This window comes from Macrosteles quadrilineatus, unplaced genomic scaffold (genome assembly GCF_028750875.1).
Source record: "Macrosteles quadrilineatus isolate MER2022 unplaced genomic scaffold, UCM_ALF_1.0 Scaffold_3__2_contigs__length_128488019, whole genome shotgun sequence".
Taxonomy (NCBI): domain Eukaryota; kingdom Metazoa; phylum Arthropoda; class Insecta; order Hemiptera; family Cicadellidae; genus Macrosteles; species Macrosteles quadrilineatus.
Window position 1 is genome coordinate 101,181,865 of NW_026542596.1, and position 23,168 is coordinate 101,205,032.

The 23,168-nt window shown below is 35.1% G+C and overlaps 1 protein-coding gene and 1 long non-coding RNA gene across 3 annotated transcripts; both read left to right on the top strand.

Moving 5' to 3' along the window:
- The first annotated feature begins 1,488 nt into the window (after positions 1-1,488).
- On the top strand, positions 1,489-5,632 carry LOC128989413 (uncharacterized). Its single transcript, XM_054411304.1, has 2 exons — positions 1,489-2,711; positions 5,466-5,632. The coding sequence occupies exons 1-2, from the start codon at positions 1,874-1,876 to the stop codon at positions 5,630-5,632; spliced, it is 1,005 nt and encodes a 334-aa protein (XP_054267279.1). The 5' UTR covers positions 1,489-1,873.
- A 515-nt stretch (positions 5,633-6,147) lies between these two features.
- Positions 6,148-11,826, top strand: LOC128990023 (uncharacterized). Of its 2 annotated transcripts, XR_008490481.1 has the most exons (4): positions 6,150-6,366; positions 7,250-7,468; positions 10,000-10,138; positions 11,384-11,826. It is a non-coding gene; the product is annotated as an uncharacterized LOC128990023 (long non-coding RNA). The 2 variants fall into 2 exon arrangements; XR_008490480.1 differs by lacking the exon at positions 11,384-11,826 and having other exon boundaries at positions 6,148-6,366; positions 10,000-10,622.
- Positions 11,827-23,168: the final 11,342 nt, after the last annotated feature.

A 23,168-nucleotide genomic window follows, 5' to 3' on the forward strand; every position in this document is an offset into this window, starting at 1 on the left:
CAGACTGCGCATATGCCCAGGGGCACCGGAGGTTTAGGGGTGCCCCCCAACCACCGCCCGCCCGCACTAGGAAAAAAGGGGGCGCTGCTTTTGGGTTTGACCAGAATTTCACTGACCCTTAACGCTGCCCTGGTTAGACTAATGTATCGGCAATCCTAAAATGCTATGGGAAGGGAGGGAAGAGGGAATTAGGTCCACGAGGTAGGAAGGGGAAAAGGAAGTAGTGAAGGCTAGCAGTGCAGAGTGGGAACCGTTTGTGGCAGTTACATTAAGGTCATGGAAGGAAGGGAGAAGGTCCACGACGTAGGAAGTGGTGAAGGAAGTAGTAAAGGTGCTGAGTGTGGGAACCGTTTGTGGCATTAAGATTAATGAATCGGCTATCCTAAAATGCCATGGGAAGGAAGGGAAACAGGTCCACGACGTAGGAAGAGCTGAAGGAAGTAGTAAAGGCTAGCAGTGCAGTGTGTGGGAACATTTGTATTTTGTATTATATCCATAAACATTTTTTTATATTTATTGTTTCATTAAAAACCATGAAACATGATTGCTACACTCAACTGGTTTTCACTGCTATAAAAGCAAACCTAGTTTTCAAGTCGAGGCTTGCTTTTTATTAGAACATTAGATGCTAACTTACAGTATTTCTACAGACTATATCTGGCATCTTAGTTTCAGATCAATTCTGACCAAGTAGGCAAGGTTTTTAGATTTATCTATCGACTGATTTGTTAACAACTCAAATGAATAAGCTAGGCCTAAGTTAGATAGCCTTAATTCAAAGGCTTCGAGCTTGTTTTTTAATGTTAACCTAGTTTTTTTATTTTACTGGTTACAGCCAAGTAGTTATCAAAATTAATTGGGATAGCTCTAAGTGTAACCAACTAAAGTTACTGACTGGATGTTATTGAAATGAAATCGTTAGGCCCTAAGTTATGCATACATCATTTAAAATTTAAGGGTGTTTTGTCACAGTGTCATATCTTCACTAATGTAAATGTCCCACACCCACAGTTAAAATAGTTTTAAGGCCTAACTTACTTGAGTTTAAGAGCTAACTTAACTTATTAAATTAATTTACATCGATAAATTATGTTCACTTAATTACTCTCAAGAGTTAAACTGACGTTCTAACATCCACTTAACTTAATTAATCAAACTGTAGGCCTAATTATTACAAAAAACCTTATTGCAAGTAAATTAATGCTTCTTAACCTAACCTAACTCAACAGTTGACAAATCAAGTAGCAAACGAATTTGATTACGCCTGCTCTCCTTAGTTATAACTTTTCAATAATAACTAATAATCATTGAAGTGTAAGTGGACGAAGACTTTATATTAAGAGATGAAGTTAGGCCATGCTTTGGCCATTGTACCATAACCTATTTTTGGTGGATTAATAATAATTGGTACTGATGAATGTTGTTTTAACGAAGAACTGACAAGGTAATTAAACCTTATAAATATTTTGAGATGTCTAAAGGAAAATCTACTACTAAGTGTGGGGTCTGTCGTAAGGCGGTAGTCGAAAATTCATATGCCCTAGGCTGTGATTTTGGCTGTAACCTGTGGTATCACATTGAGTGCGTAGGTATAAGCATTGAAGAGCATGATAGGCTAGTAGAAGAGAAAGAAAACTGGTACTGTGATAAATGTAGTTTAAAAAATGACAAAATTTTGCTAAACCAAGAAATTAAATCTCTAACCTCAACCATAACTCTGCTGCAAGAAGAAATTCAAGAATATAAGGCCTTGTATGATAATGTTAGGAAACAAAATGTTAACCTTAGTGAAATCTGTCTTGCGAAAGAGGAGGAAATTATCAAACTTAAGAAGGAGTTGGACACTGTTTCATCATGTGCGGAAATTGGCGTGATGAATATAAGCACTAGGCCTAGCCTAAATAGTCAATCACCAATTAATATTTCAGACTTTCCTCCACTACAACTTAAGAATAAGTATGCTAGTCTGGCGGGCAAGTCTGGTGAAGGTGTGGATGAAACTTTGGCAGACACGAGCTTGATTAACTCCGGGGAGCGGAGAAGAGCGAGAAGAGGCAGTATGAGACGCAGAAGTGAGAGCAGAACCCAAACTCCAAAACCCAAACCTTTGAATGATTGTTCTACACCTCAACCACCATCTAACCTAACTTTACCTCCCTCTCACAATAGTTTTGACTTAAACCCATCCAACACACAAACTGACAACAGGAATTGCACCCAAGCAAGTAGGCCTAAACCTAGTCCTAACACAGCAAGGAGGAAGATTTTGATTGTTTCGGATAGCCATGGCAAAGATTTAGCTAGCTATCTAACTGTTCTGACTCAGAATAAATTTAACATCTTCTCTCTGTGTAGACCTGGTGCTAAACTGGTGGATGTTATAGACGGACTAAACAAGCAGGTTGAGGGTATGTGTAGTGAAGACACCGTTATAATTATTGGAGGCAGTAACGACATCTTCCAGGGGCTGTCTTCAATTATCTCGAGCAAAGTGAGGCAAAGACTTAAGTGTCTCAAGAATCTCAATGGGCCTAAAGTAATAATGATGAAGCTGCCACCTAGGCACGATGATCCACGACTCAACTGGACAATCCAAGAGTGTAATAAAGGACTTGAGGCTAACAATGTAACTAAAGACTTCAATTTTATATCTGTAGGTAACTTTAACAGAAGGCTCTTTACAAATCATGGGCAACACCTAAACAAATCAGGTAAATTTTTATTGAGTAAGCAGATATTGTCTTGTTTAATAAAACTAAATAATAAGAGTAGGCCTAATGTAACTTCGAATGAACTGTCTTTTTTAGAGAGGACTTAGAAACTCAGGGGTTTGCATTGCCCAATAGGATGCCTATAGGAGAAGCTATAACTAATAATAACAGTAGTAATGTTTTAAATTCATCAATATCTATGTTGCAAGTAAATCTGCAAAGTATTAGAAATAAACTGTTGGAGCTTGAACTTTTCTGTGGTGATCATAATATAAATGTAGTATGCGTTTCTGAGCATTGGCTAACTGTAGATGAAATAGATTTTTATGTCCCTAGTGGATTTGTACCTGCAAGTTTTTTCTGTAGAATGGTATCTAGAAATGGCGGAAGTGGTATATTCATTAAAGAAGGGATTAATTTTAAAGTAATTGATTTAGATGTTTTTTGTAAAGAAGTAGACTGTGAATTTAGTTGTGTAAGATTAGTGGAGAGTAATATTATTGTGTTGAGTTTGTATAGGTCCCCACTGGGCAACGTAGAAACATTCCTGGAAAACTTTGAATTGGTTCTGACAAAATTAAATAGTCTAGGAGCTTATATCACAGTTTGTGGTGATTTCAATATTGAATTGGGAAACCCAACTGACAGAAAGTCACAGCTTTTTCTTAACCTTATTAGGTCTCTAAATTTAATCTGTACTTTTAGCAAACCTACACACATAAATTCTTGCATTGACAATATTTTGGTTAATTTTTCAAATGAACAGTATAAAGTGTGCTCTATTGATGGTAATTTCTCCATCCATAGTGCTCAAATTATAAATATAGAGTCAAAGAAAAACAAAAATATTGATAAAACTGATAAAAATCTTGTTAACAAGGTATTCTTCAGGAAACAAACTGAAGAGAATATTAAAGCTTTTAAAGAGCAATTGTGTAATAACCAGTGGGGCATGCTTGACAATTATGTTGCAGGCAGAATTGGTGTTGAAACTTTATTTGATGATTTTTTTAAGCAGTATGTAACACTTTGGCACTCTTGTTCACCTTTGATGCATAAGAGGAATGACAAAAACAGAAGTTCTTTAAAGAAAGTTAAATGGTTTTCTGAAGAATTAGTAAGGGAAAGAGAGTTGATGTTGAGTTTGTTCAGTATCTATAAGAACTATAGAAGTTGTAACTCTGACTTAATGCATAATGCCTATATAGCTTACACATCCTGTAAAAAGAGGTATAGAAATAATTTAAGATTGGCTAAAAGGCAAGCCTGTGAACGTTATATAGAGGCTGCTCCAAACAAGTGCAAAGCAGCCTGGGATATAGTTAAGCAGGAGCAATATGCAATTGGCACACACCAAACAACACTAGATCCTGAACAGCTCAATCAATTTTTCATGGAATCTGTTACAACACTATCAAATAACATTCCAGCTACCAACACAAGTGTCTCAGAGTTACTGGGTAATGGTTTAACAGCAGTTGAGCCTTTCAGTTGGCAAGATACCACTCCAGAAGAAATTTGCAGTATAGTTTCAACTTTTTCAAATTCTCGTAGCATGGATTACTATTGGTTATCTAATTATGTCATCAAAAAAACCATTCATATCATCAAAGAACCCCTGGCCTTCATTTTTAACATTTGCATGCAACATGGGTACTTCTCAGACCTCCTAAAAATTTCCAAAGTTATTCCGATTTTTAAAAAAGGTGACAAGTCTTCTCCAGAAAATTATAGACCCGTATCAATTGTTCCCATCTTCTCAAAAATTTTTGAATCTCTTATGCATAGGCAGCTTTCTTCTCATTTTGATAGACTTGACCTATTATCTGACTCTCAGCATGGCTTCCGCAGAGGAAGATCAACTACATCGGCTGTCATGGAGATTGTTGATTATTCTTTAGATGCATTTGAGAACAAAGAATCAGTTGCTGTGTCATTGCTAGATCTGAGCAAAGCATTTGATTGTGTACCTTTCAATACCTTACTAGACAAACTAAAATTTTATGGAGTTGAGGAGAAATCACTTAAAGTAGTTCGGTCTTACTTGACAGGTAGGAAACAATATGTCTGTGTTCAGGGTACTAATTCCAATGTTGTGGACATCAAATTGGGCGTGCCCCAAGGATCTGTTCTTGGACCTTTCTTTTTTATAATTGCCATTAATGATCTTCCAAAGAATCTTAAATCTAGGTCAGTAATATATGCTGATGACACATCAATTTTTGCCAAAAATTCAGACAAAATAGAACTTTTCAGTGAAATCAGTGAAGCCCAGGGAGATGCTCTAAATTGGTTCTTCACAAATAAACTTCTCTGCAACCAAAGTAAAACCCAAAACATTATTCTTAGCACCTCCTTAAATCTGGACCTACAAACAGTAAAGCTATTAGGTATTCATATTGATTCCAAGCTGTCTTGGCATGCTCACATAAACAACCTTTGTAAAAAGATTTCACGGGTCAGCTATCTTTTTTGGAAGCTGAGGGATTCTGTGTCAGATGAATACCTCAGAATGACTTACTTTGGTTTATTTCAATCTCATTTATCTTATGGACTGGTTCTCTGGGGACATGCAACGGCCGTATCAGATGTGCTTCTGATTCAGAAAAAAGTTCTTAGAATCATGTGCAGAGCTAATAGATTGGACCACTGTCGACCTTTATTCAGACAAATGAAAATTTTAACAGTAACTAACTTATACATTCTACATATTCTGATTTACACTAAAACTAATCTTCACCTTTTCCTCACCAGGCAAGATATACACCTACACGAAACCCGAAACAGGACAAAACTCAACATTCCACAGCACAGATTGGCAAAATTCGGCAAATCACACAAGGCAAATTGTATCAAATTTTTCAACAAACTACATGAATCAGCAAGGACCACCACACCAAAAATCTTCAAAAATAAGGTAACTGCTTGGCTCTTAGACAATCCATTTTATAATATTTATGAATTTTTAAATACATGTGTAGAAATTAGTTTCTAGCTGTAGGTAGATCTTTATGACAACCTGTTTTAATTTAATGTAACTATGACAATGCCTATCTCATGTATATGATCAATGGCAAATAAACCATTTCATTTCATTTCATTTCATTTCATTTCATTTCATTTCATTTCATTTCATTTCATTTCTCTCCGCTCGCGAGTCGCGAGAAACGGTGACGTCATCATCTTCATCCCGGGTCCGTCTGGCGCGCCACTTGTGGAGCAAATTTGAACTAATTAATGACGTCATCGTCCTACTACGAGTCCTCCCCCCATCGCGACCGGAAATAGTCCCAGTATATCGACAAGCTCCCGTTCTTTGGAGCTACTCTTGAAAAGGAGTTGTTCTAATTCATCGTTCAGTTCCTCAACTCACAAGTCGCAATATTTGATTCCGGGCGTATTCCGATTCCGAATTCCGACGGACATCTTCAAGCTGACCATTTAAGTTATTTATTGACTAAAAACTTTTAAGTATATTGTAAATATTTATCTTTTTTATTTCTTTCCTTGTTTACAATAAAATAGATGACTCGAGTGTTACAAACAATAGTTTTTGTTTTTAAGGAATAATGTGAAATAAGTTAATTTTTATAGGGTAAATAACTTAATCAACATGATAACTTAATAACATTAGTCCTACCATACACTAACTTAGGTAAGTCACCAACAAGAACCTACAGCTTATTCGTAGGCTAATTCTGGATCATCAAGCAACATTGTAGCAAATGTTTGGATAGGCACTATCCCTAGGCTATTAGGATTGTCTCTTTTTCCCACTGACCCAGTGTCAACTTTAAGAATTTGTTTAAGTTATGTAAAAATATTTGGCTGCACTTTAGTTTATGTCCTACATTCATTCAAATGAAATATATTAATACATAGACTATTTAATATTTTCAATATTTTATTCCGTTAGTTAGGTTAGGTTTTACCCTAACATTAACCAAAATTGATATAGGCCTAAGTTTATTGAATGAAATAATCAATATGACTGGGACAGGTGGCGTTGTCCTGTAATCCAGAGAGCTACTAGGAGGTCACGAATTGTGGATATTTATAGGCTTGCACTGTGGATGCGATACTCCCTGGTGTGGATTAACGTCCGCACGAGTGAGTACTACGACTATCCGCAGTACTATCCTGATAATTAGACCAATTCGTATATACCAAGGCAATAATGTGGTTCAGATTCCACTATAAACTGTAGGTCCCTTAGTTGCCATTAGCTGTATGGGCTATTAATTAACAGCTGTGTCTAAGGAATGTCAGCCTTAGTCACTAACGAGACTACAAGATCGCGCCACTCATCCTGATCCTACACTCATTTCCATTCATACTTGGCTTAAAATACGGTACCTACTTTGTATGGTCGCCAAGTAATAAGAAAGAAAGTTTAGAGAAATATATTCATTGGAATGAGTGTAGGACGTAAAATTATGTGCTGTCAAATATTCTAGAGCTGTTTGTATTTGGTGTAAGACTAGACTTGGATTATATAACTTAATTCATTGCTCATGACATCAATGTTAATTTTATAGATGATCCTGCAGCAAAGGCTGTAATTTGACCTGAACCCAAATTGGTCTCTATTTTAAATATTGTCTTGAACCAATAAGTTAAGAGGACTAACCTTTCTGGACGACATTGCCATCGACATCACTGCAGATGAGAGAGAAAGAGAGACCAGAGTTGTGGACCCTGGAGGCAATTACCATACTGCCGATAATGTTACTTGGTCTAACCATAACTTAAGTGAGGTGAGTCAACATTCTTTCCCCTTTGTGATAGATTCTAGGCTATGTTTGTTAACTAAGTTATTCAAAGTTCAAATCGGTACTTTGGTAAGTATTATCCGGAGGCTACAGATAGGCTATACAGCGCTTTGCGGCGGTTATGTTAGGTTGGGTTATCATAAATGAAAGGAACATTTTTATGTCCTAGGCCTACTGTCCATATTTGGGTGGGTTCCATATTATCGACAACCATAGAAACTGATCCAAACTGAATCATTTGCATTTAGTGTTGAACAGAGTTTGAACAACTAATTATTTATATGTTTTATGTTAACTTTAGGGAAAATATAATGTGTAACACAAGTGCAAACTGCCTTTGCTGCACTCGAGAAACTTTCCACACTCGCCTACGGCTTGTGCATAAACATTTCTCTTATGTGTAGCAAAGTCCCACTTCGCCCACTAAGTTACCTACACAAATAAACTATTATTAATAGTTTTTTGTGGAACATAAGGATAATTAATTAATCTTTATGCAAATTTATAGTTTTTTATAAAAATTTAAAACTAGGCCCCTACTTAAAATGTATTTGGATACATCTCGAAACATGTTGTTTGGAAATGTCTTAATTAGGCTAGAGCTTGCATTTTTGCAAATTGGGAAATAACAAATAATTAATGTTTAACACGTTCGCTACCGAGCGAGGCACATATGCGTTGGTCCGGTCACTCCTACAGACCAAAAGGAATGATCATGATGTTGCTTACAGACCAAGTGATATAGGAATAACATTGCCAACAGACCAAAAGAGAAATATCGTTTAAATGGACGAATTGACTTCATATTAACCTTAAGTGAATTAGTAAGCAATAAATATTGTTTTTATTTATCGTTTTGAGCAAATTTGAAAACGCTGCATGTATGCGTCGGTCAGTCTATTTAATGAAATCTATATAATTAATACGCTACATGAAACTTTGTCGGTTGAACTCCTCCGCCATTTCTTAACTGATTTTATCCATTGATGTCTCATTGGAAAGAGCGTGTCGCGTATATTTGCAAACTGGCCTTACATTTTTGAAAAAGTCCCTTGGGCTCTGCCCCAGGGGCTTTGAAAGTTCCCATGTTATCCTTATGAAGAACATAATTGTTTACATTTTGATCAGCTGTATAATTTAATTGCTGTTATTTATTTATTTACTATTTGAGTTTGTGTAAACATAACCCCCAAGATGGATCGTGTTAGTATGGTTCTATCTTAAATTTGTGTATTTATCGTTGTTTTGTGTCGCTATGACGGATCGTGTTAGCACGATTGTAACTTAAATTTGTGCATTTATCGTTGTTCGTTGTTTTGTGTAGCTATAATTTGTTTATTTGTTTTTTCTTTTAAATGCCTTCGACGCGACGACAACGAAACATAGACAGGAGGCGTAATCGTGATAACGACCGCAGCTACTTATATCCAATTCCAATCCACAGTGGTGCGTAATAGGCTTAAATCATCACAGTCAGCACCTGACCTTGGACAATCTCTACTATTAGGCTACAAATGGGCCCTAACACTATCCCAAAACGACTTTTCGTTCCCAATTGGCCCTCTATCAATGACCTGTGTTGCCTGTACAGCGAGGCATTTTGAGAAGGAGAAAACCGGCCGGAATGCTTTAGGTTTATCAATAACGAAGATAAACATGGTCTGAGTTACACACCGGTAATCTTTGAGTTGACTCTTTTAAACTCATTGTAAATATGACTGTTATTCGTTTTTAAATAACTCCTGTAATACATTGCAATTGCTCGAATTCGAGCAACATGTACACTAGTCTAGATAAAAAGATTACCTACATTTTCGTTTCAATAGACCAGGCGACACACGTTTAAGCGTCGTTGTTTTTAAATTGTTGTAAATTTGGTTGTTTCAAGCTTTTACACAAACAAATAAAGAAACTCCACCACTCGCCAAAACTGCAAAGGTTATAACGTTTACATCTGTTCTGAGATGTCGCGGAATGCACAATGTAAACAACAATGTTGCCAACTGTTGTGTGACGTAACCAATCGTCAAATCCACAGACCAAGCGATGCACATTTGCGGCAGATATCCCTCTAGACCGATACGATAAAATCAGGGCTTTAAAATAGACCGTTGCTAAGAAATACGCTGATTAATAACATTGAACTAGTCTATTTCAATGTGATCAGCTGACGCAAATATGCGTCGGTGGTCTCGTGAGAAACGAGTCTACGCACAATTGCGTCGCTGGTCTATGCGAACGTAAATTCCATATAATTGTGGTAGCGAACAAGTTAAACCAATTTATTTTGTCTAAACCAAATTATTGTTACAAATTCTAATATTTGTACTAACTTGACCCAGATTTGCTCAAACATTTTCCTATTAGCTGTACCTATTTTAATATCGCAAATAGGCTATAGAAAGGAGTGTACACACTTATTATTATTTTTTATTATTTTATTATTTTAGTATTATTTTTTGGACTAAAATTATTTGTATAGGCCTAACACTATTTTTTGCAATATTTCTGTACAGAACTGAAGCCTACCAGTAAAATGGGGGCGTTGTAATTAATATCCTCCGACATTGGAGAATACAGGGGAGAGGTGTCAGAGGAAGAGGAGATGGAGGATGGGGCGAAGTAAAGACTAAGATTGAAGAGAACTAACTAATGGTAAGTTTTGCCATTTACTTATAAATCCAGGGCCGTGTCCATTGCCCCCAAGCCTATGTCGCATAACCCTCCTGAATTACTAGTATTTAACCAGCATTTTAACTCGAGAGGCGCTCAAAAATTTGCTTTTGTTTTTTAGGAAATGTAGGCTATATTTTTTGACACCATAATTATAATTGTTCTGAATATGTCATAGTTTTTACATTTGGTAAGTACTGAAACAACAATAATTTTAAGACAAATGGAAAAGCCCCTGTCAACAGAAGCAGTTGAAACAAGTATAAAAATTCTCATACATCAATAAGGTATTTAGTACAAGCGTGGTTCAATAAGACCTTAGAAGAATATAGTATAACACAATTTTGCTATAATCTCCTTTTATTTAGCTCTATACACTTATCTTAAAGTTTCTCCAACCTCGTTCAAATTATGTCCAAATAAATAGTACCCTACAAACTTGAAAAGCCTTCAAAATACTCTTCTGTTTCAGTGATGACCAGCTCCATGGCAACTAAAAATGTCTGCACGTAGGCCTTGAAGCACCCCTATCCCCACCACCTTCCGCCAGTCACTCGCCCGACAGGGCAGCAAAGAAAACTGTCAGATAATTTTGCCACACTCTGTACATTATATTTTGTCCTATACAAAATGGGTTATATGGGTCGGCACTTATATATTGATCCAAACGATTACTGCAATTGTGGCAAAATTAAACGATATTGTCCTCGGTAATGACCAAATCGTGATTGCAGGGTCATCATCTTCATCTCCCAAGGTCGCCAGTGGTTAAAATTGTGGGCATCCTCGGAGCAATCGTGAACATCTTTCGCGGTTGCGAGGCCTGATTATCGTCACCCGCGATCGCTGGTAGTCGTAAATTTCGATCACGCAATCTTTGCAGACGCTTTCGGCTATCATGAGAATACAAGAAAAACTTGGCTTATTGTACCCCTAATTCTAACAGATTGTGGGAAAATTAATTTTCCAAGAGAAAAAGCATTCTTTTGAGGCCCCAAGTGAGTCCCCTTCCCAGGCCGAAGCCCTTGGCAATGGCAGTGTCCACTGTTAGGGGAATACGGCCCTGATTTGGAGGCCTATGTTGGTGTGGGGCCTAGTGCAAACCGTCCCCCCCCCCCTCAGTACGCCACTGAGTAGCCTACATTAAATAATGATAGAAGTATGCATAAAAAGACTCTTTGTTCAGAATACTGTTTTTAATATTAATTTTTGTTCTGTTATATCCAGGCCTGATGACAGGGTGGATGGCGATGGAGGTTGGGGGAGAGGAGGCTGAAGAAGTGGAGACAAATCAGTTTGGATCCATTATGTTGATTAGTTTAACATTTATTTTGAACATCAGTATTTACATTTTTTCTCATTTAGATTATTAAATTAAGATAATTTTATTGTTTTTATGAAGATGTTTTCTTACATTTTTAATATTTGTTTGTACTTCTGCCTGGTAAAAAAAATTCTGTTTATTATGTTTGTTAAAATGATTACTTTCACTAACTGACCTTGTCTTGGGTAACAAAAGATATGTCTTGATATTTAACTAGCAGGGTGCCTGTTCTATGGGCGGGGATTGTATAAGTCAGTAGAAACCTTCTTATATTTCGATACTTGGTAAATTAAATCATTTCCAACTTTATATAGTATAGATCGCTATTCCTGTATTGATGTACTGAAATGAATAAAATTATATGAAATGAAATGTTGTTTATTTATATATGTTGATGACACACTATTAAAAAGGCATAACAATATTCTAAAGTTTATAACAGCTAATGTTTGTGTTTTTATTAATGATTTATTGTGACTTTTGAGTGATTGAAGGATTTGTGATTTGGTTTTAAGGAGATTGATGTACCTTATTTTTTTAAATCTATATATCTATCTATATATTAATAGGCAAGCATGTTTCTTTAAAACCTTTTTTCTCAGCTTGTGTGCATCGTGGGGTAAATCTGCGCATACCGTTAGAAAGCAATTTTCCTGTAGGTGTGCAGAATCCCTTTATAAATTTAAATAGGCTCAAAGATAAGCACAAAAAATGAGATTGAAAATTTGAAAAAATTAACATGGATTTTATGCGTTGCCATGCTGGTGACGAAATAACAACGAAATATAAACAGAAAATCAAAACAAATGGAAGAAACTCCAATCACATGTTTTATTTACAGTGTGGGGTGAAAATAGAGAAGTGAGTACATTACATATTTTTGGTCGAGTTTCGACCACTGGACGACCTCTCGTACTTATTTAATACGCAAGCAGATTTTTTGTGACAATTACTCCTCCGAAACTACTGAACTGATTGCCATGTCTTTGGTGTCATTGGAAAGAGCGTATCATGAAGTTGTGCAGGAAACTTTATTAGGGAAATAATTAGAGAGTGAGGCCCTGGGGCCCTTTAAAGTTTTGTATTTCTCCATAAGATTAACATGGGAAACAAAGATTGTTATGAAACTCCAGCTGTTGTCAGAAATGCTGTTCTGCTATTTATTTAATTTAATTTGTTTACAAGGAGAATTGTTTCTTAGTGCCATGTGGTCAATAAGTTATACTTTTGCATATATTTTAAATGATATACACTATATAAAATTATGGTACTGTAATATAATAAGAGATATTCACTTAAATAATCAATAAGTACGATTGAGCCTTTGCCTATATGTTTCCTGGTAAGTGTGTTGTATTTTCCAGTATATTATAGTATCTTAAAGTAAAACCAAATTATTCTTTTCTGCATTCTTACCCCGTAGCGAAGCACGGGCAGAGCAACTAGTATTTATTAAATACGCAAGCAGGTTTTTTGTGACAATTACTTCTCCGAAATTACTGAACCGATTGACATGTTTTTGGTGTCATTGGAAAGAGCATAACGTGAAGTTGTGCAAGAAACTTTCTTTTTAGGGAAATAATTAGAGAGTGAGGACCTGGGGCCCTTTAAAGTTTCGTATTTCTCCATAAGATTAACATGGGAAACAAACATTGTTATGAAACTCCAAATGTTGAAATTTAAAGTGAGAAGAAGAACATGTATGTTAATTGTAAAATTGTGACAGAGAGGTTATGCAGAAAATCAGGTATAGTTCGGCCGCTTAGAAAACGACCTGCGCGCTAATGCTAAACCAATGCTGGAGGAGGTCGTTTTCTAAGCGGCCGACCTATAGTTAATGGTTATTTGGTGCTATTAAAATAAAGACTGAAATTTGTAAATGTTGTACTGGCGACAATGGGTGATACCACGCAAACTACATTATCATTGACAAAGACCAACATGGAGAACCTATTGCGACTGTAAGTGGGAAACATTTCTACAACACTAAAAGTCCATGGTGGAAGGAAAAAACATAGGTGTGCTATTCCCGTCATATTCTGACGTCACTTGTATTGCAAACACCTGATTGTAAAGATCAAATCTGTAACCGTTTCTGTTCTAATATCGGTGATAACAGTTACAGTAATTCCTTTTACCTACGACCTTTTTTAAAGTAGCCGTTTCAGTAAAGTCCTTTAATACGTCAACAGCTGATCTTGTGTCTTTGTTTTTGTGTCAAATACTGTGTGGATAAAGATTACATAAAAATTTTTAGAGCCAGTGGGGGGATTCCTTAGAGAGTTATTTTAACGCCATATAGTTGTTAGCACTCACCGATATATGGTCTTTATCACCATGCAAAATTTGAAAATGATTACTTCAGCCGTCTTGGAGGAGATTGCGTATTACGAAATGCATAAGAGTCGACGTATAAGAGCTTCGCTCAATGAGTTATACGATTTTAGATTTTTTTAACATAGGGTAGGTAAGGTGTTTACATATTTCCAGCACAAAGAACCATTTTGAACAATATTTTTGAAGATTTTCAGTGTTTGTTCTTGTGTCTGATTAACATGGATATGGATGTCACTGAAATAGCCACCCTGGAAAATATACCACACAAACTGACCTTGTGAAAATAGGGTTAGGAAAGTAAAAAACTGTCATTGTTAGTGTCAGCCCAGTTTTCTGGCAAGTCAAACTAGCCTATAACTGAATAAGTTACACACACTTACCATGGTTGGAATATGCAGGCAACCTTGTGTTTGCATTGAACAGTATGACAGAACAAAAACCAATAACTTTGTGGTAATGCAAACATCATCTATACAGTAATGAGAATTAAGAATCAAAGATTCATAATTATAATTAATAATTAATAATTCAGTAATAGAGTAAACAAACAAACAATAAATCTTCATAAATACAATTAGAGTTTTGTCTGCAAATTGCTCAGAATTATATATTAAAAAGTTTTTTATTAGCTCGCTTGTTTCTTGTCTGGTACAAATTTTGGGGGTAGCGGATTTCTACCCCCGGATATTTACCCCCATGAAAAAACGCCTACGTCATTTTGACGTCACGAGGGGCGGGGCCCATACACGGTCGAGAAACAGCCCGTGACTGGAAATTTACCCCCAATATTAAACAATCAACATGTAATTGTTTGATTATAAAGTGATTTGCCATGGCACGGAAATCTACCACCGGACATCTACCCCTAGAAATCCACCCCCGGACATTTACCCCCGGATATCTACCCCCAGACATTTACCCCCAGATATCTACCCCCGGATATCTACCGCCGGAAATCTACCCCCAGTGGTTAAAAATGACACCTAAATCAGTTACAGCTTAATGAATCGGGAAGATAGATGACATTAAACAAGACAACGACATATCACATGCTTAATAGAGGGTAATTATTAAACGAAGAGCCATTGATTATTTTTATAAACCAATTACTAAAATCAACTACAACAATGAATATTGGCCGATACGTAGTGTAGCACGGGGGTAGAATTCCGGGGTCGGACTTTTATGATTTGACCACTGGGGGTACATTTCTGGGGGTAGATTTCTGGGGGTAGATGTCCGGGGGTAGATGTCTGGGGGTAAATGTCTGGGGGTAGATGTCCGGGGGTAGATGTCCGGGGGTAGATGTCTGGGGGTATATGTCCGGGGGTAGATGTCTGGGTGTAGATTTCCGGGGGTAAAGTTCCGGTGTCAGGTTTATTAGCATTTTGATTAATTTCAACTGTTAAGTAAACCGTGAAATGCGAGTTGATTGAATAAATAATAATTTATCCATCCTAAAAGTTCGCGGCCGGAAATTTACCCCCATACATGTGACGTCAAAGTGACGTAGGCGTTTTTTCATGGGAGTAAATATCCGGGGGTAGGAATCCGGCGACCCAAATTTTGCAATCAATTTTATACTAAGTTCCCGATGAGCTAGAGACTTGAAATTTGAAACATAGCTCCCAAATGGATGACAATGCAATATTATATCATTTAATTTTCACATTTCCCTTGGCTACGCCCCATGGCTTTCCAAATTTTCCATGTTTACATTTTGAAAGAATGTAAATATATCAATTAATTTAAGTCATCTGTAAATTTTTTTTATACTAAATAATATAATTAACAATTTTGATATGGAAAAATAATAAAACATTTGCTATTTAAATTAATAAATAACTGGTACTCCAGCCCCATCTTCAAACTCTCTAAAAGGGTCCTCCACTTCTTCCTTGTCCTCCTTAGACCCATGCTGCTGGCCCTTAACGTCGTCGCACAAAAAGGTTTCTTCCATTTTTCTGTTAGGCGTTCTGCCATTGCTCTTAAGGGCACGAGACGCTCTCAAAGGTCGCATTTCCCCCATAAGAATTACATTGAAAACAAATTTAAATAATACCCCCGCCGCAGCAAACCTGCAGACTAAGCGAATTTCCATTTGCTTGATTGGATTTACACTAAAATGTCTCCTTAAAAATATCACATTTATTCCCTATTTAAATAGAATCAGTTTAACACATGCTTAGGTTTGCTGCAACAGGGAGGGTAAAAGTGTTTTTTTACGTAAAATGTTAATAGTTAGTAAGAAATAAAAACATTTTCCAAATTTGGGCAAAATATGTTAATAAACAAGCAAACTACAACAGTTTACTTATTCTCCATAAGAATAACATGAGAATTTTAAATTTACAATTTTTTGGAATTTTCTCCGTAACCATTTGGCGCATTATAACGCTTCAATATACTAAATTATTTGTTTTTTTAAGCTCTACAAAATTGTTTGGAAAGAAATTGCAAAATTTTATGTTTTTTGGGTCAAAAATGGGAAAACCCCATTTTTACCCCATAAAAGCCCCCATAAACTCCCGTTCCTATGGTCCGATCATGCTGGTTCGCGAACTCGTTCGAATAAACGTAGGTTTACACGTTTGTACCAAATTTCATCAAAATCGGATAATTTTTGCTCGAGTTATCGCGCTAACGGACACATATATATATATATAAAAATAAATATATAAATATAAATATATATATATATATATATATATGAATTTGAACGGATGGTGTTTTTGGCCTCTAGGGACCTCCAAACGAAAAAAAAAATCGGTCCCAGGTCCAGGTCTTACCATGAGTACTACGGTAATAGCTTATTCCCTATATGGGGAATTCGCTAAAACAAAAACAGCTGTACATAAAAATAAACTCACCAGCTTTTTTGGAGTAAGGAGTAAGTATTTATGTTTGTAATATGTATGAGGTTATAAACAAATCCAAACAGTTAATCAGTTTTGTTGGAAGAACAGAAAATGTCTTGAATTTAAAGGAGAAATATTGAAGACAGGAGGAGGAGACAATTAATAGGAAATCTTATACTTATGAGAAGAGTAGAGGAGAGGCCTGGGGCCCATTTCATAATAAACTACAAGTTACAAGTTACAACTTGTAACTTGTAATTTCCATTTGATTTGCATTGGGCGATCAGCTGATTTACTAATAATATTAGTTTGTACTTTATTATGAAATGGGCCCCAGGTCTCACAGTAAGGAATCCAGGTATGCAATCACTTGGGGAGATCAATCATTTTTACCAGTTATGCTAAGCAACTTATTTTGGAAGTAAATAAAAAACCATGAAGAATATACACATCGTGTTGTCACAGTGGTAAATTAAACCTCTACCTAAAGTCAGATCAAAGAAATACATGCAAGAAATGTTTACTGGTATCAGCTTCAAGTCGGGAAACATTTGTAGAAAACACTAAAAAATAAGGCTGGGTCCTAAAAATGCTAAAATATTTTTACAAGAAACGTTTATTTATAATTTCAAAGCAGTATGAAATAGCGTGAGTATTTCAATTAGTTACCTTAGCATTTAGTCGGGTCTTTTAAACTCATCGAAAATTATGACTGTTATTACTGTAGTTTTAAAATAACTCCTGCATAATACCGGTACTTGACAATTGCTCGATTTCGAGCAACAGGTACACTAGTTCCTGTTGAAATTACTGTTCAAAAGTTAATGAAACTTTTGAGATTTTACCTATTAAATAGGCCTACCACTATCATCGCTTACCTATGATAAAGGTTGTTGACAAGCTAATGGGAGAAAGTATGTGTCAGATTGCCGATACCGTTTATTTTGCATTTATGAAAACAGCTAATTTGAACTAAGCAGCCAAAAAAAAAACTGTGATACGCAATGAGAAATGTCAAAGTAGGATTGTGTTATCTTTACGTTTCTAATTTCATGAATAATTTGTGATATTTTGTGATTTTTTATAATTTTTTTCTCTATTGTTTAGGTGAAGTGGTAGAACATAATGGCTATGTTTATGTAAACTGTAAATTTAAAGAAGCAAATTTTATCAAACTGTGTCCTTCCCCATTGCATACACAAAGCTTGAGTATAACTCTTGAGTATATATGTCTATACTCCTTTTATCCATGGTATAACTACAATAAGCATTTTATACTTATATGCCAACCCCATAAGAAGGACGGGTACTCTGCTAGTAGATTGGTATATTTATAGTTAGTAGGTAGGCCATACATTCAATCTAATAATACATAATTATATGAAAAGAAACTCAAATAAACCTTAGATTTCCTACATGCCTCTGTCTTAATCTGATATAGACGCTTGAAATAGATTTAACATCCAAACACATTAAAAACTGGAAAATAAATTATAAATATGTGGAGATTATAAATACTTAAGATTTAAAACGAAAAACGTTGGGTGCATGCAATTGATAATAATACATTAGTTCAATAGGTGAAGGTAATTGCAAATTTGTGTATTTTTACATTTCATACATTAAAGAAGCCGAAACAACTCAAACAAGTCTTATCTCAATTGCTGTCTATCTCTCCAGCAGTATGTACAATGCCCGAGCGGAAATGCCGGAAATGCCATTGATATCATAAAGGCTCTTCCAACGATGTGAGCCTCCCAACGGCTACAGTTGCGGTCAACCTAGTACTGTATTTTTATGATTCAAATTGTCTAGGTAGGTCAATGCGGAACTTTGGCACGTTATTAAAATAATACTTGTACTGTAATAATCATTTCAAATATGTATAAATAACAAATCAAAAATTATTTTATAGTTTACTTTACTTCAAACAGAGACATATATTAATAACGAAATTAATTATTGGTTTTCAACCGAAATATTAATTTAGGCCTAAACAACCTTAGGACGTTGACCCCCCCCCCTTTCGAGGGTGCGTTTTAACTGCGAGGCGCAGTTCGTATAAGGACCGTTTCCCGACTGTACAACAGAAAACATATACTAACTGGGGCCCATTTGATAATGAAGTACATAATAGTATTAGTAAATCAGCTGATCGCCCAATGCAAATCTAATGGGAATTACAAGTTGTTGTAATAGTCTAAGCAAACTAAACAAACTTACATAGGGATCGTTAAAAAAATTGCAAGAAAACGTTTTATGGTTTTATTTTGTAGAGTTGGGTTTGCAGAATGACATATTAAAAGTTGCCAAAAATCGGTGCACGAGAAAACCACTAAAATCAGACCTTAAAATGGCGGCTATTTCCAACATTGGACAAATTAAAAAAACATATTTCACATGCATTTGTTATGCACATTTTTCGAGATAATGACTTGGGACCACCGCCTGTATTTATTGGGTGATTAGTATTTCATTTTGATAGGGAACATGTTTTTGGCCGCCATCTTGGATCCGCCATATTGGGCATAGATATTTTTTTTTCAATGTTATGATAGTGTTGTGACACATCATTACCAACTACATATTTACACTGATTTCAATGCCGAAATCCGTTTTTAAATATCTTTATTCATTTAGAAGATATATTCAAACGAAAACTCTCCACCATACATTTCTTATGGACGTTTTGTAGTTTGATAATTTTTTTAAAACTATTTTTCTTATATCTCCAGTTCTTATTGACGCTTGTAGTTCGTTCTAGGCTTAAAATATTCAGTAATGTAAGGGCTTTCGTTTGAACTCTTGATCATTAAAATCAGACGAGTTAAAGACCAGCTACGAACCTCAGAACAATATTAAATTTAACTTTTTAGAAATATATTTTTATTAAAAGATTTATAACTCGGGTTGTTAATACGTCACAAAGTTATTTCTGGTCTCAAATTACTCAGTAAATGTTTGTCTTTAATTTTATCGATCATTAAACAATATCTGACAATTTTAAAATGAGTCATGGACCATATAATAATATAATATTAAAATAATAATTTAACATTAAAATGTATTTTATATTGAAATTTGTCTTTAGTTAAAGACGTATATCCCCAATTCTAAATAACTCCCAAAACTCTTTATAGTCTTAAATAATTCGCCAAAATATTGACTTTTATTTTAGCTATGGATTACTTTCCGGGAGTTATAAGGGTTTGGGATACATGTCCTTAACTAAAGACAAATTTCAAAACAAATACATTTTAATGTTAAATTAAGAACCATGACTCATTTTAAAATTGTCAGATTTTGTTTAGTGATTAATAAAATCAAAGCTAAACATTCACTGAGTAATTTGAGACCAGAAAGAACTTGGTGACGTATTAACAACCCGAGTTATAAATCTTTTAATAAAAATATATTTCGAAAAAGTTAAATTTAATATTGTTCTGAGGTACGTAGCTGGTCTTTAACTCGTCTGATTTTAATGATCAAGAGCTCAAATGAAAGCCCTTACATTACTGAATATTTTAAGCCTAGAACGAACTACAAGCGTCAATAAGAACTGGAGATATAAGAAAAATAACTTTAAAACAATTATCAAACTACGAAACGTCCATAAGAAATGTATGGTGGAGAGTTTTCGTTTGAATATATCTTCTAAATGAATAAAGATATTTAAAAACGGATTTCGGCATTGAAATCAACGTAAAAATGTAGTTGGTAATGATGTGTCACAACACTATCATTACGTTGAAAAAACTTATCTATGTCCCATATGGCGGATCCAAGATGGCGGCCAAAAACATGTTCCCTATCAAAATGAAGTACTAACCACCCAATAAATACAGGCGGTGGTCCCAAGTCAATATCTCGAAAAATGTGCATAACAAATGCATGTGAAATATGTTTTTTTAGTTTATTCAATGTCGGAAAAAGCCGCCATTTTCAATTATGATTTTAGTGGTTTTCTCGTGCACTGATTTTTGGCAACTTTTAGTATGTCATTCTGCAAACCCAACTCTACAAAATAAAACCATAAAACGTTTTCTTGCAATTTTTTTAAGGTCATATCCTATATTTCTCCGACTATAACTTGTAATTTGTAGTTTATTATGAAATGGGCTACGCAGGATTAAATCCTGTACGCAGGATGAGCATGTATTGTATATGTGACGACGTCTTAACTTGACAGGAGACAGGACTAGTGAGTGGTGAGAATAAAAACTACACCCAAGTCCAAGTCTATATATGACTGTTATTCATTGGCACAGAAGTACGATATGAACTGACGCGACGTGACAAAGGAAAAATCAAACTTACACTGTAACGGATATACCTCCCTTTGGAGTTAGAAAGTGTCTTCCCAACAAACAGATATTTTTTCAAATAAAATCATAGATTAATCTGCATTACACTGAAATCACGGAAGTGTTTGAAAAGAAAAGATTCGCCAATACAATTTTAATACTATTTAAACGTTCTTCCAAAGGAAGAGATACCAGATAGCTTAATAACAACTCCGATGACGTAATGTATGGGAAATAATTTATTGAATGATCAACCATAATTGATATCTTACTCAATTAATATCATTATTGTTTTTACACTTACTAATCTTTAAACAATGCTAAATGCTCGAAATATGTATAATTTCACTCAATTTTTCGCAGTTAAGTTAGATAAATTTAGCGTAAGCTTGAAAGTAACCGTCGATTTCGATGGGTTTCACCTAGTTTATAATATTAGTAAGATATACTATATTTAATTATTAATGTCCTTGCCGTACCAGTTTAATTCAGACTTAGAGGGGTTTCCTTTGCAAATCATCATAAAGTTAAGTCCATGTTTCCTACAAAATAGTAGCACTTCGTCTAACATTCTTGTTCATTGTTTGTGGAAATCTTCATATTGGTGCTGTAGGTGTTCCTCATTATATAGGTTGATGACGATAGTACTGTACTTTTTTATCTCTGTTTCTTCTACTTGGTGGCGTTCTATGATTTTGCTATGTTTCCATGGTTAACAAATCGGTTCTTTCAATGATTTCTCAAGAAATGCAGTACTATGTCAGTTCATTTTTCTTATTTGGCAAAATAAATAAAATTGTCCAGGCTTTCTCAAATTTTTACATTGTAATATTTACGAATGTAAATTTAGGCTAAATAGTAAATATTTAATTTCAACAAAATCAGTAAATGTACCCAATGCGTTTCATTGAATTGAAAACTAAATAACAGCAATTAAAATATACAGCTGATCAAAATGTAACAATTATGTTCTTCATAAGGATAACATGGGATCTTTAACAGCCACTTGGGCAGAGCCCAAGAGACTTTTTCAAAAATGTAAGGCCAGTTTGCAAATCTACGCGACACGCACTTTCCAATGAGACGTCAAAGGGTAAAATCAGTTAAGAAATGGCGGAGGAGTTCAACCGACAAAGTTTCATGTAGCGTATTAATTATATGGCGTTTGAAGTGCTAGCTTAGCAGATTCGGATCGATATAATAGAGATTGATGATATATACCCATGAGTTCACAGTGTGTAAAAATGTAAGGCCAGTTTGCAAATCTACGTGACACGCTCTTTCCAATGAGACGTCAATGGATAAAATCGGTTAAGAAATGGTGGCGACAAAGTTTCATTTAGCGTATTAATTATATAGATTTTAAATCCATTTTGTGCTTATTTTTGAACCTATTTTAATTTATAAATACATTCTTTTTTTAAGCTCTACAAAACGGTTTAAAAATAAACGAGGTGTTAGCCCGTCCTACGTACGGGAATTCTGTAGTCAGTTAAAACCATGTACAATTCAGATCAGCTAGTTTACACATATAAAGACAAAGTTTCTTGCAGTTTTAATGTGAAAAATCATCTTGTAAACAAATGTTGTGTGACCAAATATGTTTTTATTCCATCATAGGCCTATACGATATGCATTTTAAATCCGATAATTTTACAATGAAACAGCAATTCTGCAATTTTTACGATGTGAAAAACGTTGAAGTGAGATTTGTAGCCGATTCGCACAGACGCACACTGATTATAAGTAGCACAGTAGAGAGAGTAATAGTCATAATTGAGAAGTGTATATACCTAGTCAACGATACCACCTTCCATAGCATACCTGCCTCTTCCATAATTATTATCGGCTGCACTTTACTTGACAAAAGCTGAATGTTTACAGCTGTTATGTTAAGCAAATTATTTTATGCCAAAAGCTAGTTTAGAATCTTAGCGTCGGCTGCTAGACTTTTTAAAAATTAAAACTTAATTTCTAAAAAACTGGGACCCTAAACTAAAATTATGGCTTCGACATTCCCTAGTTCTCAAAATTATCTTTCTTTCAACACAAAAATCATGAAAATCCGTCGAGTGGTTGATTCAAAATCGTGAAATAAAAAAACATAGTTTCGTTTTAATATTATAGATAGATTGCAAACTTTTTGTTTTAGGGGAAAAAATTGAAAACCCCCATTTTTACCCCATAAA